Source organism: Carassius gibelio, chromosome B13 (genome assembly GCF_023724105.1).
Source record: "Carassius gibelio isolate Cgi1373 ecotype wild population from Czech Republic chromosome B13, carGib1.2-hapl.c, whole genome shotgun sequence".
NCBI lineage: Eukaryota > Metazoa > Chordata > Actinopteri > Cypriniformes > Cyprinidae > Carassius > Carassius gibelio.
The window spans coordinates 18,963,508-18,991,290 of record NC_068408.1 but is presented as its reverse complement, the minus strand read 5'-3'; the positions used below and the strand labels follow the sequence as shown (position 1 = coordinate 18,991,290).

The 27,783-nt window shown below is 38.1% G+C and overlaps 2 protein-coding genes across 8 annotated transcripts in view; both read right to left on the bottom strand.

Annotated features, from left to right (window-relative positions):
- Positions 1 to 22,653, bottom strand: part of LOC127970087 (bifunctional heparan sulfate N-deacetylase/N-sulfotransferase 2) — a 130,199-nt gene extending 107,546 nt beyond the window's left edge. For 3 of the 5 annotated variants that reach the window (XR_008156517.1, XM_052572342.1, XM_052572345.1), the window contains exon 1: positions 21,922 to 22,088. The gene's annotated coding sequence lies outside the window, so the exon portion shown is untranslated. Of the gene's footprint in view, positions 1 to 21,921; positions 22,089 to 22,611 lie in introns of those variants that run through there. The other 2 variants (XM_052572343.1, XM_052572344.1) reach the window with 2 other exon arrangements.
- Positions 22,654 to 23,239: 586 nt separating this feature from the next.
- Positions 23,240 to 27,783, bottom strand: part of LOC127969990 (zinc finger SWIM domain-containing protein 8) — a 39,267-nt gene continuing 34,723 nt past the window's right edge. For all 3 annotated transcript variants that reach the window (XM_052572151.1, XM_052572149.1, XM_052572150.1), the window contains 2 exons: positions 26,140 to 26,318; positions 23,240 to 24,771 (listed from right to left, as the gene is read on the bottom strand). In XM_052572151.1, coding sequence (XP_052428111.1) covers positions 24,568 to 24,771; positions 26,140 to 26,318 — 383 coding nt within the window. In that variant the 3' untranslated portion in view covers positions 23,240 to 24,567. The remainder of the gene's footprint in view (positions 24,772 to 26,139; positions 26,319 to 27,783) is intronic.

Here is a 27,783-nt window from a genome sequence, read left to right as displayed (position 1 = left end):
AGTAATAGAAAGGCAAACATTAAAATACTTTCTCGTTTGTCGTCAGCATTAAAACCACAGATTTATATTATTAAAAAAAATCTTTGAATGGCTAATGAACATTTAATTTCACAAACTTAGTCGAATCCAGCTGTGAGATCTTGTGAAGTGTGCATTTTTATCAAGCATGATTGCGTGTTCTCTGTGTGACGGTCGGTCTGTGTGAATTGAATGCTTTAAACTTGTGACTTCAAACTATGCTGAGCTTGGATTTGCCCACTGTCATAGTCATGTAATTTTCTCTGTGCTAGGGCTGTGCAATTAATCCCATTCGATTGTCATGCACATCTCGTCAGTAAAGCTGGTCGCGTGATTAATAGTAAATCACCATCACCTGCTTTCAGATTGAGCGTCATTCACTACAAAGAGCTGTAGTTCACTGACAAGCTAGGCGTAATCGAAAATGAAATGCGATTAATCTGCGATTATCAATGCAAATATCCATCATGGGTGTTCAGTTGGAGCAACATGGAGATTTACTACAAATCACACAACTGGCTTTACTGACGAGATTCACATGACAATCGCATACGATTAATTGCACAGCCCTACTAGAGACCCTCAATAAGCCATTTCATTCAACCTAAAATATAAATCATTCAGCGGTCTCAACAAAACAAACACATCTATATCTTTTACTCATTCACAGAAACTCTTGTTTGTCAGAAACTCGTCTGTCGAATCATCTGGTGGGATGACTAAGGCACTGTTTCCAAGTTGTACAGCAAAATGTTCTTTAATATCTGACACAAAACTTAATGGTGTTATTACAGCGATTACAAACCCACTCTACTGCCATTATGGCTTTGAGAAAGGCAATAAACCTGGGAATGCTCCAGGTGGACTGTACCTGCAATTGTTAATACTGTCCCTTTAAGAGATGCACAAACCCATTTCTGTCTTGCCTGTTTATTTTGAATTTATAGATAATTGACTGTGTATTAGTGTTGCACGGTGCACTGATACTTCAAAAGTATCGCGATTCTCGGAAATTAAAAACGTCACGATTCCTAAATTTATTAACATCGATACTTCAAAGAATGACTGCGTTCCAGATTTGTAAGAGACGTATTTCATGTTGGTGTGTGCAACGCACGCTTCCAGTGCCTCTCTATGGACGTCTGTGTGTTTTCTCCACACGAAAGCCGAAAAAAAAAAAAAAAAAGCACTACAGCGAGATGGCTGCATTAGTGGCTTTACTAAACTGATTTGGCTTTACTAAAATGTGTGCATAATCGCATATTTTAAATAAGTTGTTCAGATGAACAAAGCACAAGGTTTTCTTGCATAATTAACATTTTAATTGTTTGGTCGTCATATATAATATTCACATTAATCGGGGATTAAACGTGGACTTATGTTCTGTATGCTAAATATGAAAACGAGCGTATCTGCTCTGCGCTTTGTATCTGCTGATTGAGATTTACATGCTTGGCTCACTGACCCTGTATACTCATTCATTTCATTCACGAACTAGATGTATCAGTTTATTAAACTCATTCAGGAATGAGAATATCTCGCGATCTCGTTCAGTGAAGGAAGGATTCGTTCACTACATTCAACAAATAACATGCTCCGTCACATCACAGAGCTGTTCAAGAGCTGCGCATGCGCTGCTAATAGCACCTTGCTCGCATGCTGCTGTGGAGGGAGGAGCTTCAGTGAACGAAAAATATGAGTCTAGTAGCAACGTATCTTCCGTGATGTCCCCGATGCGCGGGTCGGGGTGGGTAAAGAAATTGTACTTTATTTGTGGGCTGCATTGGGCCAAATAATTCCATAAAAGCAGGATCCACGGGTTGGAAAAAACCGGACCCGCGCATCACTAGGCTGCATGTGCAAGCACAAATGATACTGTGGCCGCCAGTCCACGACTGGTAGAAAAAGATGACGCTCAATAAACCTCACTGGCTCCTCTGAAAGAAAAGGTTGCACAACTGACAGAATAAGTTACAATATCTCATATATATCTGCTAATTGTACATTTCCTTTTTTTCTTTTTTCTTTTACTTGAATGCCATTGCTTAACTTGATATTATTTATCTTTTGACATTTAATCTTCTGAGTTCAGAAACATTGTTTAATATAATCGATGTTCATATTTTTTTTTAAAGTTCAGAATCAAGATAAATTTATTACTCTTATGTTTCTTATTAGTGCTGCCACGACTCGTCAGCGTCATCGATTACGTCGACTACAAAAATATGCGTCATACTGTTTGTTTACATCTCGCGTAATCAAAAGTATGGGAATACTTTAAACAGAGGCCAAATAAAATGGCCTTTTGTTCCCTTTGCAAAACCGACATGGTGTACCACAGCAGCACAACTACGATGCGCGAGCACCTCAGAGGAAAACATCTTGCCGCTCTCCGGTGTCACAGTTTAACTGGTTACCCCGTGAACTGGTGACCAACTTCCTGGTTCAGGTCTAATAATCTTGCACTTGTGGTATTCTGAAAAATTTAGATTTTTTTAACTCGATGCGGTGCGGACGCGCCTGGAAAAACGAGTGCGTCGCGACCACGTCGCTTCCATTATGAGCGCGCTTATTGCACGCCTACATTGGACATAACGAACTTGAGCGCGCATACGTGATATGTGAACGGCCCCTTAAAAGACAGCGCGCCGCGAGACAATAGTCACAAACCACCGAGCTACCCCGAATCAGCTCCAGATCTCTGGAAACCATGCTAAACCATAGCAGAACCCTGACTACACTTTATGGTTTGTGATACTAAAGAACATTTCATGACGTCTCCGACAACTGTAAATTTATGGCTACTGTGGTTTAATTATAAATGCTATCATAAGCTCATATTTACCATAGTAAAATAATTTTCTTTGCCTCTTTATTATTATTATATACTGTAAAAACTTCAACCACATAGGTTGAAAATGAATAAAGGTTGAAATATTATATTAGAAGTTGTACTTATATTTTTTTTGGTAAAGTTATCCAAAGGATTTATTAGCTAATAAAAAAGAACATTAGATTAATTATTTATTGGAATAAAAATAATCGTTAGATTAGTCGACTAATCGAAAAGATAATTGTTAGATTAGTCGACAGAAAAAATAATCTTTAGTTGCAGCTCTATTTCTTATGATAACTGAGATAATGCTGCTAAATTTATTCTTTCTTTACCTTGAATGTCATTGCTCTAATTTATTTTTTATATTTTGACATTTCATATTTTGTTCAAATGTTTAATATATCTGCTGTTCATTTATATGTTCATTTATATGTTCATGTGTTATATCATTAGAATGTTGTCCCGGTTTTAAAATAAAGCACAGCAATGATATTTGAGAGTGTATTTTCCCTGTTCAGCAAAAGTATTGAAAAAATATCGAAATTGCAATTCTTGACTAGGTATCGGTATCGAAACAATAATTTTGGTATCGTGACAACACTACTGTGTATTAGGGATGCACCGGTTGACTGACTGGTTTTTGATCTTTTCTCAGCCGATTTTTCCGGAAGTGCGCTCGCGTGCACTGACTACATTGTAATCGTTCCCTATGACATTTGTGTGGAAGAGTATTTCGAAATCTGTGGACAGATCAGGACACAGACAGCTGATCAGCACTGGAAATACAGAGTTTCATGTCTGAGGCACAGATAGCAGGAAGCGATCAGCCTTTGGTGTACTGACGCACAAATAAGAGCCTTTCCTGCATACTGAAGATGCGCGAGCGTCTACTGTACCGGTCCGAGCCCTAAACACGAGTAGACCGTGAAGAGATGTTCAGATCAACTTCTCACGTGTTGGATGAGAAACGAAACGGACTAAACTGTGACAAAACAGAATTTTTTTTTTTTTTTTTTTCTAATTAGAACTTGCATACACGTTTGAAAAGCCAAAAATAAAACGTCAATTCTGCATTAGGATGATTATTTTTAGTTTACCTAAAAATTACATAGACTTAATTTGATTTAAAAATCACCTGCTGTAGCACACTGAAAAAAAGTGTTTCATTCATCCAATTAAAACATTTTAGGGTAATGATTAACATCTATATTTTTTTTTTACTTGAGACAATAAGTTATTTATTTTTCATCGGCTCAAGTAAAAAAAAAAAAATAGATGTGAATCATTACCCTACACACATAAATATATATATATATTTTTTTTTTTTTAATTGGATGAATGAAACACTTTGCATCTTTGATTTATTTGCACCAACATTATTTGATTTTAACATTTTGGAAAATGTATTTATATAGCATACTTTTATTTAGTCTCACTGGTAAAGACCTTTTTTTTTTTTAACCAAATTTAAAAACTAAAATACTGAATGCTGATTAAGAAACATCTTATTTAATGTGTGATTGTGGTGTTTGGATTGTAGAATGCACTTATTGTCTTTAATTTCACATGGTTACAGTTAATCTTTTATTTAAGGCCAGTTCTCTGTAGTTTCAACCCAACTCAAAAACAAAAGTTAAATGCTGATGTCTGTACCATCTATGTTTGTATTGAATGTAGTCTACTTACTGTGCAGTTACTGCTGTTAATATCAGATGGTTACAGTTATTGTTTTCAAAAGCCTAAAGCAAGTTTGGCCTATTAAATACTAAATATCTTGTTTATGTATACTTTTCCTTCTTTCTTGTTTGTTGCTTAAAAAAAAAAAAAAAAAACGGAATCGGAAATCGGTATCGGAATCGGCCAGTTTGCTTGTAAAAAAAAATCGGTATCGGAATTGGCCATGAACAATCATGATAGGTGCATCCCTACTGTGCATATACGTAAACCTTGTGTGATTTTAACAGTATAGGCACCATCAGAGGATAACTAACGTACCGTATTTTCCAGACTATAAGTCACACTTTTTTTCATAGTTTGGCTGGTCCTGCGACTTATAGTCAGGTGTGACTTATTTATCAAAATTAATTTGACATGAACCAAGAGAAACAAACTAAAAATGAATCCAGAGAAAACGTTACCATCTTACCAAGAGGGCGCTCTATGCTGCTCAGTGCTCCTGTAGTCTACCCTAAGCAACATAGAGTGCCCTCTCACAGCTGTAGACGGTAATTTTTTCTCTTGGTTCTAAATAAATGCGACTTATAGTCCAGTGCGACTTATATACAGGTCCCTCTCAAAAAATTAGCATATTGCGATATAATTCATTATTTTCCATAATGTAATGGTAAAAATTAAACTTTCATATATTTTAGATTCAATGCACACCAACTGAAATATTTCAGGTCTTTTATTGTTTTAATACTGATGATTTTGGCATACAGCTCATGAAAACCCAAAATTCCTATCTCAAAAAATTAGCATATCATGAAAAGGTTCTCTAAACGAGCTATTAACCTAATCATCTGAATCAACTAAATTAATCTAAACACCTGGAAAAGATTCCTGAGGCTTTTAAAAACTCCCAGCCTGGTTCATTACTCAAAACCGCAAACATGGGTAAGACTGCCAACCTGACTGTTGTCCAGAAGGCCATCATTGACACCCTCACGCGAGAGGGTAAGACACAGAAAGAAATTTCTGAACGAATAGGCTGTTCCCAGAGTGCTGTATCAAGGCACCTCAGTGGGAAGCCTGTGGGAAGGAAAAAGTGTGGCAAAAAACGCTGCACAACAAGAAGAGGTGACCGGACCCTGAGGACGATTGTGGAGAAGGACCGATTCCAGACCTTGGGGGACCAGCGGATCAGTGGACTGAGTCTGGAGTAGCAACATCCAGAGCCACCGTGCACAGGCGTGTGCAGGAAATGGGCTACAGAGAAGCAGCACTGGACTGTTGTTCAGTGGTCCAAAGTACTTTTTTCGGATGAAAGCAAATTTTGCATGTCATTCGGAAATCAAGGTGCCAGAGTCTGGAGTAAGACTGGGGAGAAGGAAATGCCAAAATGCCTGAAGTCCAGTGTCAAGTACCCACAGTCAGTGATGGTCTGGGGTGCCATGTCAGCTGCTGGTGTTGGTCCACTGTGTTTTATCAAGGGCAGGGTCAATGCAGCTAGCTATCAGGAGATTTTGGAGCACTTCATGCTTCCATCTGCAGAAAAGCTTTATGGAGATGAAGATTTCGTTTTTCAGCATGACCTGGTACCTGTTCACAGTGCCAAAACCACTGGTAAATGGTTTACTGACCATGGTATTACTGTGCTCAATTGGCCTGCCAACTCTCCTGACCTGAACCCCATAGAGAATCTGTGGGACATTGTGAAGAGAAAAAGTTGAGAGACGCAAGACCCAACACTCTAGATGAGCTTAAGGCTGCTATCGAAGCATCCTGGGCCTCCATAACACCTTAGCAGTGCCACAGGCTGATTGCCTCCATGCCACGCAGCATTGAAGCAGTCATTTCTGCAAAAGGATTCCTGACCAAGTATTGAGTGCATAACTGAACATAATTATTTGAAGGTTGACTTTTTTTGTATTAAAAACACTTTTCTTTTATTGGTCGGATTAAATATGCTAATTTTTTTTAGATAATTTTAATTTTGAGAGAATTTTGGGTTTTCATTGGCTGTATGCCAAAATCATCAGTATTAAAACAATAAAAGACCTGAAATATTTCAGTTGGTGTGCAATGAATCTAAAATATATGAAAGTTTAATTTTTATCATTACATTATGGAAAATAATGAACTATATCACAATATGCAAAAATTTTTTAGAAGGACCTGTATGTTTCTTTTCTCATCATGGTGTATTTTTGGACTGATGCGACTTCTACTCAGGTGTGACTTATAGTCCGAAAAATACGGTAACTAAATAACCAGGTGCTGTTTGACCGGCATTTTGCTATATGGATGCTTCGGATGGACGCGCAGCATATGTTACAACAGCACACAAATAAAATATTTCACCAGCAAGGTCTTAAAGGGGGGGTGAAATGCTCGTTTTCACTCAATATCCTGTTAATCTTGAGTACCTATAGAGTAGTACTGCATCCTTCATAACGCTAAAAAGTCTTTAGTTTTATTATATTCTTAAGAGAAAGATAGTCTGTACCGATTTTTCCCGGAAAAACACGACCGGCTGGAGGTGTGACGTGTGGGTGGAGCTAAAGAATCACGAGTGCCAGTAGGCTTTTGCGTTGAGAGCGTTTGGAAGTTGTGACATTACCGTGAGGAAAAAAAACCATCATCCAAAACAAACCATGGCTAACGGTCAGATTCAGCCGTTTATTTATGATCCAGAATCAGATCCCGAGGCTAAAACTGAACGAGAGCAGCAGCAGCAGCGACGACTCGCTCCGAGCGGGGCTCGAACCTGGGTCTCCGGCATGGGAGGTGGACGCACTAACAAGGAGGCAGAGATATTTTAAGCAGTTTTACTCACCGCCTGCGGTTCCATCACGCGATCGTGACCCTTTTTCGTTGGGATTGCATCATCCTTAAGAAATAAACGATACGCAAATCCGTCGTCAAACTGGGCCTTGTTTGTAAAACAAGCATCTTCGAAATGCAGGGAACAAACAAAAACACTTGCACAACTCCGTTGATGCTCTGTAAAAATAAACTCCATCCACTGGTCCCTTAATGCGGTTTTTTTTTTTTTGGTAATCTGTGCAGGGTTGTCTTGCCCTGGCAACCAAAAACTAGAGTTGTTCCGATTCCGATACTAGTATCGGAAATATCTCCGATACCACAAAAAATTCTGGCATCGGCATCGGCGAGTACATGAACCCATATACCGATCTGATACCATTTTCAATTACAAGACCTAGTTATGACTGCTAGCTTTGCCTAACCACTGCACGGATCTTCTTCGCTGCTCAGAATGCATTGCAAACACAGGAAGTTGTGCTGTGTTGCCACAAGCAACCCCTGTTTAGAGCAGCGAAGAAGAAATGTAAAGTGCGTTAGCAGCACTGATCTATATATGACTGGATCGCTCATCGCATTCTAACCTGCCAGCAGACAGTGATGCATCTTCTATATTATAGATCAGTGGTTAGCAGTATGTCTCTGTAGTACCGGTAGTTACGGACTCCCGAGTATATTTGGTACTCGCTGTGTTCAGTCGCTTCCGTGTTAGTCAAAGTACAGGGCTCCAGATGGTAGCCGAATATATACTAGTGTCTGTGAATATTAAACTGCAAAATACTATTTAAACATTACTCCTGTAAATTCTATACCTCTGTGGGTGACGGGTGCAGATGCGCAGGAGCTCGCTGTTTTGTAGTCTCTGCTGTGTTTCACCATGTGAGGACACGAACGCATAAACCGTCAATTCATGAGAATTTACCGTTTCATTTGAGAAAACTGTCATATCATAAACACACACACTCAGAGATCTTCATGGCAGCCCATTAAAATAAATGTTTGGTTTAACATGAGTAAATTGACAATATATTAAGCTACTGTTGTAGCCTACAGTAGATTTAGCTATGTCTCTATGTAGTAATAATAATACGTCTCTATTAATAATAATAATTATGCCTAGACGGTTGCTTGTTTTTTTTACTTGTTTTGTTGTAAAGAGAATATCTGATTAATATATTATTTATTATATTCCTAGTCTTATTCGTTGCAGTTTTTTATACAGTTATATTGTAAAACTAAAATACCTTTTTTAGTTTGCGGTGTTAGATTTTTGGCTGCATTTGAAGTTCTTTTTTGCTTAAGAAAATAAATAATACTGTCAAATTCATGTCAGATAATAAAAATACTGTAATGAATACAGTAGTTCACCATGTATTTGTTCATGTTTTATTAAGGGATCAGTCTGAAGCACACCATAAAATAATTCTAGCAATTTACACAGGGCTAGTAGTATATACAGCTTTATATACAAATACACACCCAGGTATCGGATCAGTACTCGGTATCGGCCGATACCCTGAGCCCAGGTATCAGAATCGGTATCGGGAAGAGAAAAAGGGTATCGGAACATCTCTACCAAAAACACACTTCTTTTGTGACATTTCGCGACGCTCTCGCTCTGATCAGTGAATGTCTGTGTTCAGCCTCTCAGTGCTCTGCTATACGGGAGCGCGCGCTCTTCCGGCAGACGTGCCCTTAGGACCCATATAAGGAAATTCTGCTCCATCTAACGTCACACAGAGCCATACTCGAAAAAAACTTTCCGAAACTTGTGACAAACCGGAAGGAGAATTTTGGGAATAAAAATACTCCTTCAAACGTACAACTTAATTTTTGGATCCAACTCTTTAACAGTGTAAAAAACTCAGTATGCATGAAATAGCATTTCACACCCCCTTTAAGCACACGCAAATAATGTACATTTGTGATTGCAAATAAGTGCAATGTCTCGTGAGTGTAACTCTAACGCTGAATTGACATTTGATGTACATGTGTCTCGCGAGTTGGAGTAAGTTGCGAGACATTATACAGCTCATTCCGTGAGGTAGATGTAGTGTTTTGTTTGTAAATGTTTAATTATATTACTTGCTGCCTCCTTTGTTCACTATTACACTACTGCATATATTGCATCTGACACTGGTATCGCTTAGTTTTGTAACGAGAGCCCACACTTTCGAATGTTTAACTCTTTCCGCAATGGCTGACTGCGTGCACATGCACACACACAGCACATGCTGGATATCACACGCACGTCGAGCAAACGAAGCAGCAGCTTCTAATTCTTAGTTAAAATCGAAGTATCGATAACAGTTTAATTGTCCTGAAGCTTATTGGTACACCGGTATCGACCCAATTATGTACCGGTTATTAAAGATTTATTAAAGTCCCCCTGTAATCAAACATTTTATCCCTCAAAACTTATCTTTGATCATCAAAATGACATACTTAAATATTTTTTCTTGTGAAAATTATTTTGTTGCAGAAAACACCTCTTTGCCAACCAAAATACAGGCAACCTAAACTTTGGTGTGGTGCTCTTAGCTAAATTAAAATATATTTTGAAAAACAACCACAGTTCTGTATGTCTCAAGGATTCAGGCTCTTCTGAGAGGGTAAAGCAACAGAAAACGCTTATCGATTTATTTCCTTTGAAGAGCCTATAGACATAAGTATCCCTTTAAAGAGGAGAGCATCCCTAAAATGCTGAGTGTGTGTGAAGTCTGAGTAATAACAGTCAGTGTATCTCAGCAGTCAGGAAAAGTGCACAGCAATTGATTTAACTCTTGAAACATTATCTGAAATCAAATGAAGCCTTACAGAAATAAAGTGTGGAAAATGATGCCGTCAGCAGGCATACAAACCCATATGAAAAGCCACAGGATTGTGTTACCCATTGGCAGAAGATTAGATAACATGACCCTTTCCAATAGATTCGAGAGAAGCTTAACCTGCCGTGTGATTGAGTCCAAAATCATAGTGATATCATGTCAGGGTTTCCCAAATGAAGGTGCAATTAAGTAATATAATGACTTGGGAAATTGTGTTTGAAATGTACATGCTGAATAAATACAAAACTCTAATTTAATTAAAAATACAAAAACAACATTTTTAAATATCATTATAAAAAAATATACAGTAATAAAGAAAAAGTTATATCCAAACAAGCTCAAATGCTGAAAGCATTTCTCATAAACATTTGTGAGCAACTGTACAAGATAAAAATGAAGCAAAGTTTTCTTATCATTCTAATTGTGAAATTGTGATGCACTGCGACATATCATTTTGCAATGGATATATCTATTCCTAACATAAACCACATCAGATCAGCTATTGCTTGATTGCTCCAACTCAACAGGGCTCCAGACTAACATTTGAGAGCAGTGGCACCAGCGCCACTAAGTTATACAGAAGGTGGCACCAGGAGCAGATTTGGTACCGCTGGGGGATGATGTGTGGGGGTATTCAAAATAAAGATCATTTAGGTCATTTAATCATAAAATTACTATTGTTTTGCATTAATAAGTGCATTAATAATTTTTCTTTTGTGTATTGTTTATTGTTACAGATAGGGATGGGTATCGTTAAGGTTTTAACGGTATTACTACTCTTACCGATACTGCTTAACGGTCCAGTACTTTAACGGTATTCTTATCGGTACTTTGTGTTGTGTGTGTGTGTGTGTTTTTTTTCAAGAACAAGTTGAGAACAGAATTAACATTTCTTTATATTTTTTTTAAAGGAAAATTAATAATGGGCTTGTCTTGGACCAGAGGTGTTAGGAGGAGTTGGTTGGTTCATAGTAGCTGCAACTTAAATAAATAAATATAATGGTTGCAAAATGTGGCAATTGGCTATTTTGTAAACTAACTTGAGGTGCTGTGCATTTAAATTACATTTACATACTGATTTTTCCTTATTTGGAATTTTAAAAACAAGTAGAAAATATGTTGATTTCATTATCATTTTTCCCAAAAGAAATCAACAGAATTTCTACGTAAGGTTAGCAAACCAGGGAGATTTTACATTTATTTTAAATGACGTGAACAACGTTGATTCAACATGATTTTAGCATACATACCTGACTTAGATGGGGCAATAACCAGAGACGAGCTAACGTTAGCTAGGCAGTCGATACACATAATGCACTTTTGCTTTGACAGATTGCTTGTGCTTCCGTCCTTACATGCAAATATTGTTTTGCACTTATGACAATGAGGGTTGTCAGCATTAGGGCTGCACGATGTGTCGTTCAAGCATCGATATCGCGATGTAGGAATCCACGATAGTCACATCGCAGGATGTGCGATGTAGGCTGTCGTAATTGATCCGTTATTCATTAAATGTATGGGCCAGCTGCTCCCCGGCCCCTTGACCAATGTGATTCGCGGATTAATTGCACAGCTAAACCATCATAGAGTGAAAGTTTATCATTGACAGGACTGAAAAGCACATGCAAGTTTAACAGGGCAGAGAGAGAGGGAGCGCGAGAGAGACAGAGAGAGTGCGCGCGAGAGAGAGAGAGAGAGAGAAAGTGCACGCGAGAGAGACAGGGAGAGAGAGAGCGCGCAAGAGAGACAGAGAGATAGAGCGTGCGCAAGAGTGACAGGTAGAGAAAGAGCGCGCGCGAGAGAGAGACAGGGAGAGACAGACTCTCTGAACATTAGAAGTACCATCAATGTTTATAGAAATGTATATGGATTTATTTTGCATGTAATTTTTTTTCTTATGAAAATATATGCATTTTAGTTTTGTTTGTTTCTATTCTGCTATCTACAATACTTTGGCAATATGTACCTTTGTATGTCATGCCAATAAAGCAATATGAATTGAATTGAGAGAGCGAGAGAGAGAGAGAGAGAGAGAGAGAGAGAGACCGAGAGAGAGACCGAGAGAGAGCGAGCCGTTTTCAAACAACAGGAGCGCTCTCTTGCTCTCTCTCCCTCGTGCATATTAATCAATTGACACGATGGTGTCGATGTTTAAATCATTTAAAATGAGAATGTAAGTGTGCTCACCCAATTTGTGTTTGTAAGAAAAAATATCGCAATATATAATCGCAGAAAAATAAAATATCGCAATGTCATTTTTTCCCAATATCGTGCAGCCCTAGTCAGCATTAAGTCTAGTGAAGTATAACCACACTTTGGAACATTTTGCCCTCTCCGCCATCGTCACTCTTTGTATTAAGCGGGAGTTTCGTACTGTTATGTGTGTACCGCGCTCGTTCTTGTTGTGTGTGTGTGCTCCGCGGCGTGCATGTGAGTTCTTGCAGATCTCACAGACAAACGTCTTGATAATATCGCAAATTAGAAATGTTTGGTAAGATAAAATGTGCACGATAACATTAAGCAAATCTCTTCGCCATCGTCACTCTTTATTATTAAGCAGGAGCTTACGTACAGTTAATGCATGTGCGTGCGCTCGTTGTGGTGTGTGTGTGTGTGACTGACAGACAGCCTCCGCGGCGTGCATGAGAGTACACGCAGATCTCAAGGACAAACGTCTTAATATGATTGCACATTAGAAATGTTTGGCGAGATTAAATGTGCACAACAACATTATTAAGCAAAAATACATAGTACATTATTTGTTTTCTTCCAGTACCGAAAGCAGAACCTATACCGTCAGATCTTACTGATACTACGGTCTTTCATAATCAAACAAAATATACTTTTATTAACAACAGTAACGGGTGCAAAATCTACTTTTTATATACAGAAAATATATATCTTCCATTATTAAATATACCATTATTTTTCTAGCATATGGAACCGATCAACTGATTATGTGTGATTTAGTAGCAAACTGAAGAAAACGTTTGTGACTTTTCTTACTTCATACTAAGGCTGCACGATGTGTCGTTTAAGCATCGATATCACAATGTACGAATCCACGATAGTAACATTACAGGATGTGCGATGTAGGCTGTCGTAGTTGATCCGTTATTCATTAACTGTACAGGCAAGCTGCTCCCCGGCCCTTGACGAATGTGATTCGCGGATTAATTGCACAGCTTAACCATCATAGAGAGAAAGTTTATCATTTGCATGTGTTTTTAAGTCCTGTCAGTTTACTAGGGCAGAGAAAGAGAGCGCGCGAGGGAGAGCGCATGAGAGAGCAGTGCGAGAGAGAGAGAGAGAGAGAGAGAGAGAGTGAGCGCCGCACGCTCACCGTCTTCAAACAACATGAGCGCTGTCTTGCTCTGTATGTAAGTGTGCTCACCCCATTTTTGTAAGAAAAAATTTGATTAGATTTCATATCGCAAAAAAAAGGCCTGAAGTTCTCTCTCAAAAGATTGTACAAACCCTGAAATGAATTATGAAGAGCTGGGTGATATATCTAACGATACAAGCTACGCAATATCACGTTCATTATTGCAGATGAATGGGCTTCGAAAATGAACGCGATATTGCATAGCTTGACAGTGATTTAAGGCTCTGTCTTTTAAATGTCGCTCCATTTAAAAGCAGGTAATGGCGATTTAGCGATAATCATGAAACCAGATTTACTGACTAGATGCACATGATCATATCGTTAGATATATCGCCCAGCCCTACATTTGATGTTCCTCAAATGCAACAGAGCTTATGAGAGCTTATTATCAACACGGTGGTCGCACAAGTGACCGCTCACAAAAATTTGTCGCACCAACAGAATATGGTCGCTAAGTCTGAAGCCCTGCTCAATGATTGAGGAAGTATGTCAAGAATGTTTAATTCTAGGTGTTCTTGGCAGTAAATGTGTGCAGCCATACAACCTATCAAGACCCTTTCACTGAGATAAATGTGGTCAAAGAGACCTTTTACAAACAGAAAAACAGATGTAAAATACAAACAAATAACATTTTGCATTAAGGAAGACACAATTTAAAAGATGGACAAACATACTACCTCTTCCAGATAAGTATGAGGACTGAAGTGAGAGAGGTTTCATCTTGAAAGAGTAGAAGCGCCGCTCTTTGTAACAGCCACTGTGTACAAGAGCTCTTGATGGGAAGGCAGAAAAACCCCGAAGAGATTAGAACAACTAATCATCCGCTGCTACTTCAAAAATGTTGTTTTTCTGAGTCCTTTGATCTCTCATTTACAGATAATTGAATCAATCTACCATTTCTTTAACCTAAGGGGTAAAAGCATTCTAGAGGTGCACTACCCACCCCTTTGGTCTGTGTTGACTGATTAACACTGGTCTGCGGCAGACTTTCATTAGCATGCATTTCAGATTGGACTCTAGCGAGGACGATGATACACTTTTATATACATATCTGATTATTTGTTATGGTATTAGTCTGCATATTCACATATTCAGAGGGATGGGAGTGCTAGTACAGGTAGTAAAACGTTCCTTTTTTCTTTTTCCTGAGATGTGTGATAGGAATGGAAAGCGGCATGGCACAGAATGGATCACTTGAAAAAGCTGCTGGACAGCACAGTGCAGGCCACTAAACCCGTGTGACTCATTTGACTTCTACTGTGAATGTTCTACTTTAAAGCCCTATGGAGGAAGTCAAACATCTCAAACAGCTGGACAGCCTGACATTGAGAAAAAGATGGAGAAATCGGACTTTGTTTGCAATAAGATTTTCCAAGAGAGGATGAAAAGAAAATCTGTTAAGGAAAAATAATTCACTTTAAACATAGTACCATCTAAGTAGTGAACATCTAAACTCCTAAAAATAAAGATCTTTTATTGGAATGTGTGCTTTAATAAAGAACCTTTAACATTTATGCAACCTTTAAAAATCACAGCAATTTCAGGTTCCCCAAAGAACCTTTCCAATGTTTTATATGAATTGATAATCTGCCAGAGTCTAATCTGTCCTGCCACAGTTTAGTAATGAACTGAAAATATTTGTAAACTTTAATGATAATAATATAAAATGTCTTTGATGTTGTAATTCATGCCATTGCTTTGACAAACCATTTGTCAAATTAACTAAAAGAGAATATGATAATATGATTCAAAGCAGTAACTGTCATCTCTCTATATGTTGTGATTTTAATGTTCATTTGGGAATGCAACAGGCACCAGTTGTGCATTATTTTCACATTCGCATAATTTCCAACATTTTTGTGGAAAGATAATTACAGTATTGCACCAGTTTTGTAATGAGACACACTTGTAAACCAGAGTTCTCTGAAACAGCAGGTTTTTGCCAATATAACAACTCAAGGGATTACCTTTTTCAAGAAAATAAATTAAGAGAAAAGTAGTGTAATTTTCCTATCAAAAGGGAAAATAATATTATATAGGTATTATAAAATATTCATTTCTAATTTGCGTTTTCCAGTTTATTATATCCAGTTATTATTATCGTTATTAGGCTTTTTAAAACACTAATATGAATATCAGAAACCATTATTTTGATACTATCACAACTACAAAAGATTTCAATCCACTTTAAAGTCCAGGCAGAATTCAAGTCAATGCAAAGATTTTTACTTTTTTTTTTTTTTCATTTAGACACTTAAATGGTTTCCATCTTTACATTTTGAACTCTCAAAGAGCACTAGGTCTGATCTACAGCATCTAAGAAAAATAATAATAAACAAAAAAAAGGAAATATGTAAATGTGATATTGCATCATTCTTATGTAAATCAAGATGATGCATGTTTGCCACTTTAACCCCAGAAGAAACTATATAAAAAAAAAAAGAATAAATAAATAAACAATAAATGACACACTAATGTTTCCTTGCAGTGATACAAGCACCAGAGACAGACCGTATGGAGACCACCTCTCTGACAAAGGCTTCTCTCCAGAAGGGCAGCTTGATAATGTGTGTCCAGCATAAGCCATTCAGAAGGGTCTTCCTGATAATCAAGTTTAAATGAAACGCCACACAACCCCCTCACCTGTGAATCCGCATCAGGAGAATGAGGCTTACATTCAGGAGAGGAGAATTGTGCTTACCCTACATGGCTATTCAATTAGTCACACCCAATCTTATCCCTGGAGAGACTTCAAGGAAAAAAAATAAACAGACCGAAAGGCAATGCATTTTTTTTTTTTGTAACCCGCAGCTGTGCGGCGAGATAGATCGAGTTAGAAAAAGACATAATATCTTGTGGCATGTAGAAAGAATCCATCTAATGGAGTTCAAACCAGGTGAGATTTGCTGGCAAATGGCAGATAAACAGAAATACATAAGGGTAACCTGAGGGGAGGGGGGGGGTTAATAGGTGTGCAAACAGGTGTAGAGAAATGAGTTCTAAAAATGCATGTAGCCTAAAAACAACCTGTCAAAACAGGTCGGATTAATCTAACAAATCCATGTTTATATTGCAAGTAACTATAAATTATAGCTATCCAAAAGAATCCTTAATAGATTTTAACATGATCACTTATCTGAGTTCACACCTGTGAAAAGAGCCACATACTCCCTCTCTTAAATAATAACCATTCATAATTCATCATCCATTAGATAAAAAAAAAAAAAGATTGCTCCCTTCAATGCCATAACCTGTGAAGATAACACAAAGCTAATTGAAGCCCCACAGGCTTGCAGATGAAGGACGCTTATATCTCTGCTGGGCTGGCAATCCGCACAGAACTGATCTGATATTAAACTAGCATGTCATTAATACTTGCACCCCTTGACCCCTGCCATGCAATAATCCCTGCAGCATCCATTTTTATTAATAACAAGAGCAATATAGGCTCAGCATACTGATCTGTTGTTAAAGAGCAGAGGAAGACTGGATGATCGTTTGTTTGTCTCTGCCTCTTGACTCAGTGAAGTGAGGGCTAAAAGAGGCTCTGCATGGGTACATGAAGCAGACCATTTCAGCAGACCGCTCTGGGCTCGTTTCCCGGGCTTCAGTCAGCACACCCGATCAAAGCTACAACAAAAGTCTTTCAAACTTACTAAACTGACAACTGGAGACGGCGAGTAAACATCTTGGTAGCTTGAATGTTGAAAAAAAATGAAAATCCCTCCACTGAAAAATATTTTGTGAAGAAACAATTTTTCACTCAGAAATTGCCAGGAAAGTTCACAAATAATTACAGAGAAATTGCAACTAACATATTAAACATGAAACTTTTCACTGTTCTTAACCTCGTTTTAACCCAGGGTAAAGGTATACTACACACTTGCAATGGCAAACTTGTGCAGTGTGAAACGCTGTGGTGTTAGAATCTATTCTACATTTTAAAATAAGCCCCAAATCAAATAAATATGTAACAAATCAAATAAATCTCTTCATATAAACAAAATAAGGCTTTGTCTGTGCTTTTTCCATTTAAAATTAGAGGCAACCACTGCATTTTAATCATGATCCAAACAAATATACGAACATGAGCAGTTTTTAATTTAAAGTAGATTGTATAATTCTGAAACAAAAACCGAATTGTTTGGCTTCAGTTTTGTGAAACCATACATAAAAATATCTGCATGAAATAGCTGACGAGCTGAATGAGACGCAGATTCATTCTCTGCCAGCAGGTGGCATTAAAACGTTTCCTTGGTGACTCAGAATTTGTGCTCTGCATTTAACCCATCCGAAATGCACACACACAGAGCAGTGAACACACACACACTGTGAGCACACACCCGGAGCAGTGGGCAGCCATTTATGCTGCGGCGCCCGGGGAGCAGTTGGGGGTTCGATGCCTTGCTCAAGGGCACCTAAGTCGTGGTATTGAAGGTGGAGAGAGAGCTGTTCATGCACTACCCCCACCCACAATTCCGTCCGGCCCGAGACTCGAACTCACAACCCTTCGATTGGGAGTCCAACCCTCTAACCATTAGGCCACGACTTCCCCACGACTTGGTTTCCTGTAAACGAAGCAGCGCTGCATTTTGAACTTTAATATGCATTATACCGAGGCAAGATGAAAAGAAAAAAATTCTCATCAAATTTGAAGTCACATTTAAATAAATTTTCAATCGGCTCGCAGTTAGTCGTTATATACCTAATGTCATGGCTAGATGATGTGTCCCTTGGTCAGTCACTAAAACACCCCTCAACATAAGCAGTCATTTCACCATCAAATTAAATGAAGTGGAGACTGTTTTATTCTTACATTTATAGTCCAAACAATGTTTGGGTTGTTTTTGTGTTACTCAGATCCTGGGTCAGTCATTTATCACTAGGATTTTGCATACTCTTCAGACAGAGAAGTGCTAATTGCAAATGATTTGATGCATTTCTTCAGTAAAATACATACAGGTTTGTGCAGATTTTATTTCATCTATAAAATCATAACTGCTGTATATCTTTCAGTTTTATGCAAAACAACATACAGGTGCGTGATGTGAAACACCTAAATGAGTTTCGCTTGCATCTGTCTAATGATAGAAAAGCCTGATGCTTTGAATTAAAATAAACAATTTTATTCATAAAGATACAGATTACAAATACTTTGGATGTTAAAATTTGTCCTCAGACTGTTTACTGTTTTTTATGGGCAGGTTATGGAGGCAGTTGCAGTATATTTTGGCTACATCACCAAGGCCAATATTTCAGCCGATATATGTCATTTTTCAAATATGAATATAAAAATGAATCAACCCATCTGCTGGGTAAAATGAAACCAATAAAATGTTTTGTCTTATATTTACCAAGTCCTTGGGTTGAAAAAACAACAAACAAATTGGGTTCAATTTAACCCGGGGTTTTTTAGGGTGTATAAGCAGCATGAAACATGAAACAAGATAACCCATAAGTTAATTCAGTGTTTAAAATGACCCAGGGCTAACAAAAAAGTGTGAAAAGTCCTTTTGATTTACTTTAAACATCATTTTTACAGTGTACTGGAGTGTACTGTGGCCTCAGTTAATTTCATTCCAGCACTGAAACACTTCTTTTAACACAATCAGTTCGGAAAAAATATATATATATATTAGATGATTCATATTATTACTAGTGGTGTCATTGCTATTATTACTTTTTCTGTCCTCATGACTATTGGTTTGGAGAAGAACTCTTCATCTCCTCAAGCATTCCTTGAGTGCTTCCTTCATTGCATGGCTCGATCAAGCTGCAGAATCCCCTCCGTGTCGACATCTCTCTGATTTCCCAGTGCTGCACAGGACCTGACTCAGCTCCCTGAAGATTAAATGGACTGAAAAAAATCTGATCCCCTATATTCTGTTCTGTTCTTTAGTGGAAAATGACAGTAAACTCAGTGGACTGCACTGCAGCAAAAAAAAAAAAAAAAAAGCATGTTTGCATTATCTATGCAAAAAAGGGGGCATTTCATGGACACAACTAACATGACAATACATTCATGCTATTACAAAGTTACAGACCTAGGATGCACGTTACATTAAACAGTCATTCCAAAGGTCATTCTGAACTAGTGAGCGAGTAATACTATATGCATGCAATTAAGATAAAGGAGTGAAATTAATACCAGCTTTAGGGAGATGAGGCTAAAGAAAAGAGCCTGGTCATTTGAAGTCATTAATCTAATGGGATTCAGGGTTCTTCTACAGCTCTATTGAAACATAATCCAAATCTTGTCCTATTTTCCATTACACCAACAAAAAAAAAAAAAAGCATGAGAGCCACCCCAGGCCCAACACTCATTTGCAAATTATCTCAGACTTTTACAGCGTCCTTGGGACAGAACCAAACTCATCTTCAACCCACAATTCAATGCTAATTGGGTCATAGATTTGGGGACAGAGCGAACTGAGTTACGGATGACATCATGACATATATTTGTCCTGTTTTAAAACTTTTACACCACAGTAGTCTGCACAGGAAGTAGAAAGAGAAACGAGGACAAAACAAAAGCTCAAGAGACACAAGTCTAAAATCAAGCTTTTTACAGCTATTATTAAACTACTTTATCTGTGAGACTTCAATTTAATATTTAAAGAAGGCGTCAAGATGGAGAAAATAATTGTATGATCATTAATAAAAATATCTCCAAATATTACGTGTGCAAAAAAGAACAAGCCAAAGCTTGTGTTAAATTTGAAAGCAATTTGATAATCCAAGTCAATCACAAGTCAATGAGATAAGTTTCACATGTTATCCAATCTCAATAATCATTAAAAATGACTGATATTAATAATTAAAACTTGCATAATATAAATGAACTTCATTTTTCTTACAAGTCAATATTCAACAAGCATAATTAGCATTACACAGAATTATTACATATTACGAAACAAAAATAAAAGCTTAAGAAACATAACGGTTATAAAAAAGCTTGACTACTTGATCTACGAGTTTTCAATCCAAAATTGCCTCAGGACAAAGAAAATAGGATCATTCATAAAAATGTCTCAAGATTCCTTGCAGGCAAAATAGGACAAGCCAAGGAGTGTGTTAAGTTTGATGACTAATTGAGTATCACTGAATCACTTACTGGAATACATTTAATTTGTTATCAATTTTTTGATTATTAAACGTACATAAAAATGCTAAATATTTTTTAAACACTTTCCTTATAGTTCAATATTCAAAAAGTCAATCACATGATAAATACTGGTTATATATGCTGCACAAAGGGTTGTTTTGGAAAGCTGAGACACGTCCTATGACACGTTATACATGCAAAGTAGCTTTAAACTGCATGACGAAAATTCTCACGTAACGAGCATTCACAGCATTAGAAAAACAGCAAATATTTATGCAGTTTAAAAAAAAATCCTAAAAAGATTACTACATGTTAATTAAAGTTTAATTACACATATACACACACATTTTGAACTAAAATCTTGGTCATAAAAAATGTATACGTCAACAAGATCCAACCTTGTTTAAAAATACCTGAACAACCCGTCATGCAGGCACACAAATAAAAACACCCAGACAGTACATAGTACTACAAATCCAAGAGCATATTCTGTTAACGTCCAGCTAGAGCAACACGTACTGAATTATCATTTTAAAGAGATTTTCAAAAGCAACACAGCTGTGTAACTGCAGGCTGACACATGAGATATTCTCGCCTCACCTTTAAAAGAGAAAAGAGCATTGACTGAAACCCATGCAAAATTCATTACTGCCCAAAACGAGTCTCTATGGCATAAGCTTGCAGAGCAGCTCGGATTTTCTATGGACTGCGTGAAGGTGCCAATGCAGACTCAATCTGCCCATAAAGTCTTACATAAACAGATGTATTTAATAGCAACAAGCACCCCGCTTTGCTTTTGTCCCAGCTGCTATGAAACTCAGACTTAACTTACATATGCTCACACACACTTTGATCCTGTTTCTGCACATTAAGGCTGTGTAAAGAGCAAGAAAGCGCTGATTTGTGCATGTGTATATATACTAGCTTTACATAAACACTTGCTGGATATGTAGATAAAAATCACTAACTATTCCAAACTTCCACTAAACTGTAAAACTCAACTCCACCGCGGCTCAAACAGTCTCTACAGCGGCTAGACGAGGTCTTTATACAAACAGCTGAACTTGGAGAGAGGTAAACGTCACTGTTTTTAAAATATAGCAGTGTTTTTGAAAACTAAAATTGTTTTTAAATAAGAACACGTTGAGAAGTCGCTCCTGTGATTTTCCTCAGAACGAGGTTAGCGCGGCTAGCCGTAGCATCTCTGCAGTTCTGAAGAGGCAAAATCGCGCTTGTTTTGAAGAAAACACAAAACATGACTCACCGATACAGTTTTCTTTGATACAGCTATCCGTAAGGGATCCGCAAAGATTTCACAAGTTTAAAAATGAGAGATGAACTCAAACTCTCGTTGACAGCATCACTCTCTGATCCGCCATCTTCACTCGGCTGTGATGCTGCCGTTGGCTCGAGACGCTCTACCTACCGAAAACTCTGGAACGAACCAAATCAATCCCTCAGATGGGGGGAGCCTCCCGTTACTCACAATTTCACATGACACCAGCTGAAAGTATTTTTTTTAAAGTGAAGCTTCAGTTGAACGTTTTAAAAGGTTTCAATTGACAAATTGGAGTTATTAGAACAAAATACATGTGTTAAGATACTTTAAGGGATACATTTGTTGAATTAAAATCCCCGCACTGTAGTCAAATTCGAAAGGCTTGTTTCCAACACAGTACACCTCTAAGCAGGTTTTTTTTTTTTTTTCAGGTAGGGGCCCAAACAAGGACCTGTGTGAGATTATCGTGTATTATCTTTATATATTCGTGTTTTTAAAGTGCATCCTACCTGAACTTTCTGTAAAGTGGTTTGAGCACACGGTTTACTTTAAACGTAAATGTATAAGTTAACACTACTTCTACACATATCATTCACAAGTGTTTTTTGGCACCAAAACCGACTTCGTGACTGAATAAGCAAAGAATGTCAGTGTGTGAATGTCATGTAAACCAACCGGAATCCCCGACAGACCACATTTCTGCATTTTCGATAATTAATCTTCTAGCGCCCCCAGGCGATGGAATACCCTCGGTACAATGCTGGATTCTCTGCAGCAAGTCAAGGTGAGTTTTAATGAGGTGCATTTCTAACACGTGTGAATTTTATCAGATCTGTTCATCCCACTAGCGATACAAACTACTGTTCAAACTTTTGGGGTCAGCGACAGAGGGAAAAAAAAGAAAACATTTATTTAGCAAAGATATCAAAAGTGACATTTAAGACAAATTTACAAAATACTTCTATTTAAAAAGTATTCCCCACAAATATTAATCAGCACAGCTGTTTTCAAGAATGCGCACCAAATCAGCGTATCAAATGATTTCTGAAGGATCATGTGACCTTGAAGACTGGAGTAATGATGCTAAAAATTAAGCTTTGCATCACTGGGATAAATGGCATTTTAAAATATTAAAATAGAAAAAAATATTTGATAGTAACATTATATTAAATAATACTGCAGTTTTTACTTTTTTATTATTAATTAAATGCAGCCGCGTTAAGCATAAGAGGACCAACCCCAAACTTTTGAACAGCGGTGTATATAATAGTTAGAAGCACATAAACAGACACACATAAACACCTTTAGTGTTTTGATTGATCTTTATTAAGTAAACTAATATTGCTTTGTTCCAGTTTAGTTTTTCTCTTTTCCGAATTTATTCTAATTACATCCTCTTGCAATCAGCACAGTTTATATATTTATATAGATTTTTTGTTTGTTTTTTCCCAACCAAGCTACACTTGAAGAATACAAAAATATCACAGTACATTTTCTACTCAGTCACGCTCCACTAGTGAGTTCCAAGCTGGGGCCGAAGCTGGAAACACGGGAATCTGGCAGTGACATTTATAGACCACTCAACTAAAGTTAGTCAGAGGGGAGCAGTTAACCCATTTTAAATTGAGAACAGAAAAACGAGATTGTGTGGTTCGACTAAACCTCAAAAATATTCAATTGCACAGATACCAAAGCCTATTAACGGTATCGGAAACAGCTGGGATTCAATTCTAAAAGAACCCAATTTAAATGACGGGAAGCCCGAATTGTTTTTGACTGAAGTCACGGCTGATGTCAAGCTGTGTAAAGCCGTGTAATCTGGTCCAGCCAGACCTCTCTGTCCCAGCACTCAAGCCACCACCAACATCTGACCGGAAAAAGGAACTCGCAGAGCAGTCAGTAACAAAACTCTTCCATTCCACACCACACTATACAAAATACTAAAAACAAAACATTGAAGAATCCTCACCCGTACTTTGACTATTGTTTCATAATAAATGTCTCTTTTATTCTTTTAACAAAGTTGTGTTTTTATTCCCCTCGTGTTTACAATGCCATCCACTATCCAACGTTGAAATCCTTAAAGGCCGATGGAGGCTCTGTTCTCCAGGGTAGAGGAATGTTGCAGTACGAGTCTTGACATTTAGTGGTTTTGTTTAAACCTGAACCAAACATCAACATAGCAAGTGAGAACCTCTGTCCCTGTATTAACCATCTAAATGAACTCTGGGATTGCAAAGCATAGAAATCAGTGAATGAAAGATGTTAGGACACAGAAAAAACATAGATAGCCATTAAGTTACTAGACTGAACACACCGAAAAAAATCAAAAAATGAGAACAAAAACACGATCAGACACAACACTGAGAGCCACAACTTAACGAAGGAGGGACCCACTGACTGGAGTAATCACTCGCCCCAGTATCTCTGCACCACTTTCTCATGACTTCAGGGCCTGAAGGACTAAATGTTCGGTCATGTGGGTGGGCTTGTTCAGGAAGTCATCATGGCTACACTTCCTCTGGAGGGGAACGGAGAGTGCTGCGTGTGGGATTGAGCTGTGTTAGCGGTGTGTGGGGAAGATAGCTGCAGGAGATTGGGCGGCTCGGTCCCCGCTGGTCTCTCGAGCAGTCAGGGTGAGAAAGTGGCCATCTCCAACGAGATCCGCTGCCACAGTTCTTTAGTCTGTTTGCCCCTCTTCAGGTTCTGCAGCACATCGTTGAACTGCATCATGCCAACTGGTGTCAGGCAAAACGCCCCGCGGGCACTTCGGATGATGTTCACAAAGTCGTCGTAGTCGGCAGGAGTCAGATGGATCAGCCTATGGTGGATGTACTGGAAAAAACATAGAAAGACCGGTAGAATCATTAGCGCCACATGTAAAATGTACCATGAAAATGCCATGTCATGCCAACTATGAATTGCAGTTAGCAAGCCGTTAATAATGTCACGTTTCTGATTGAAACAGAGCATGTAAAAGGGACAGAGATGGAGAAAAATGTAATATAGGCGGACAAATGGTTAATGCTTTTGCGTTTGCTCACAAAACTGTTGCCCGGATAAACTGCATTTAGTTTGCAAGTTGAAGAACATACAAGAATATTTAATAAATAAACAAATAATACATGGCGCTTTGTTCTGGGAGTTCAGTTTAGTTTCTAAATGCGCTTCCTCATCGTTCAACAACATTTCATTACAGTCATGCCTCTCCGATCTCGCTGTGGTTAAACATGTGCGACATGAAAAATACATAAATATTCTTACTATTGGATGGCACTAACCTGAACCCATTTTAATCAAATGTAAACAGGTTATGAAGCGTCATGTCCCTGGATTTTTATAGGGACATGCAGCATATGGAGTGCATGTCCCACCAGCGACGTACGAAATGACTCAGTGACAGTCCGGGTAGGTTTCTACTCGAGTACAGCCTCTCGGTCCCTCATCTCATTATCCACGCATGGAGAGAGTGGATTGGAGCTGGCACTGTCTCCCTTTCACATTTACCCAACATTCATTTGCAAAGATTTACACTGGCAGACATATGGTAGTCTCCCCTTGATCTGGGCATTTTAAAATGCAAGGCCACTATGAGAGCTGCCACTTGCGCAGACATGTGCATCGTTTGCCCATGCAACAACTTGAACCGCAAAATAAAGCCTAGCAGGTAACTGCAAGAGCGTGTCTGTGTGTGAGAGGGAGAGATAGCATGTGTGCGCTCTTGGCTTTGGGCTGTCACAGTGCGTTTGATGCCCTCTCATCAGTATGCTCCATCCTGTGAACAGACGCTGGCTTCCCTCTCTAGCTTTAACACTCCAGAATTGTTCATGTACAATTTATATGCAGCGTGGGCGACAATGCCGTCACAATCCAGCCTCGGCACCACTCGAATGCTCTAAAACCCTACTCAAATTCTCTCCTTGAAACTTGAATCTAAGTCTAACGAATATGAAAACTAACTTTTTGAAATTGCTGCACCGCATTCAATACAAAAATGTCAGCTGTGACGGATGATCTCATGTGCTCGAGTGTAATTTTAACCGCTTCTGTCAGTGGAAGAATGCATGTTGCTTCTGGTGGATCGTCGGGCATCATCAGGGAACGGATTTATTTCAGCATTTTGTCTAATTAGGGATGTTATTAGTAATAATGTCAGCGTGATTAGTTTCCCAGGCTGAATCTTGGGGATTTGTGAGTCTGTACCTGTAAGTAGGCCTGCTGGCAGCGCTGCACGAGCTGGTGGAAGGCAGGAGTGCGGAGGTGTGCGTGGATATGTGCAGGATTTAACCTCTGCAGAGCCTCCATAATGATCTCCTGAAGGACAAACGGACTAAGAACACCTTTCGCTGCCCCCACGCAAAACTGGTACACGTGGTTCACACCTGAGGAGAGGAATAAAGAAAAATTTTGAAATTAATCAGTAATACATTGTGTTCTTTAAAAAAAAAAAATTCAATTTAATTCAAATTTATGATTCTGATTATCATTTAAACCAGTGCAAAAAGCACTGTGAATATACAACAATTTCAACCATTCTTTCTTTAGCACACCAGTGCATTGCTTTGCCTTTTCTGTTTAAATTTTCCTTTTTCCCCACATGTATAAAATACAATGAGCCTATAAGTCCAAGACAGAATATCTTGGGATCAGAGCTGCAGCATAACACCTCGAGAAAAACCATCTTTATGAATAATTTATTCAGAATTCATACCCATTTTTATAGTGGTAAAGTAATTAGCATTCTTTGTATGGTGCAATGTAATTATTATCGAAGCCCAGCAAGTGAAATATCACCCATAAGTTAAACATCAAGTGGTAGAAATGTTAATGCAAACAACTGTGGAGGACTGCATCTTTATAGATTACATCCGTAAAATGCGAGGTAAGATGTTTTAGAATATAATAACCCTTATATTGTTGTATTAGCTTTGCATGTCCCATGCATTTTGATGCAGTTTGAGAAAATATAGAACAGAAGGGCCCAAGGTATTTACTACAAAGGGCCAAAATTAAAACCTGACTGAAGGCCGTGGGCTAAAAGTGTTACATTATATAAAATTCAATAATATTCTCTCCATTGCAATGCAAAATAAATGTTATAAATGAAGATGTGCTTAACTTAATAATTACACAAAGGCCTGTTATTTAGTTCATCTTGGAATTGAAAGCATCATGCCATTACATTTTATCATCAATCAACAGCCCTGTAATTTTATTTGTCAAGTTGCAATTTAAGTGTGCTGACATTTAGTGTTAAAAAGCAAATTGGATGTTTCACCACCCTTGTTTGTGTTTGTTATGTTCCAGACTACAGCAAGTGGAGAATCTGGAGCAAAAAGGGGAATTTTCTGTCATCCTGATGAAGGCTCTCATGCTGAATAGTTGATATTAAAAGAAAGTTTATACTTAAATGAATGAGCAGTAATCATTTTTCTTAAAGTTTCTTCTCTTAACTGGCACCGACTCCAGAGGTGTGCGTTTGCTTCACCATTGTAAAGGTCCATGTCATTACCATCGTCTTAAGATATTCTTCAACTCCATTGGGGACCATTAGGAAAGCATCAAGAAACAAACTAGCCATTTCATAAAAAGCCTAACCTGAACATGGCAAAACAGCCTACTTCTACATTTTTTCAATTGTAACATTTAGGCCCATGAAAACTGGCACCATACTGTGATCAGCATGGGATAAAGCTCAGAGTAAGAGGAAAGACATCAGGATGTCAATAACTCAGCTGGAGACTCGCTGTAGAACCACCTCTCCTCTCTTCTCTGCTGAAGGTAAGGTAAACTGCCAACATATCATTTACAGTCTACTTCCAGCTATTACAACAGGTAACAGAAAAT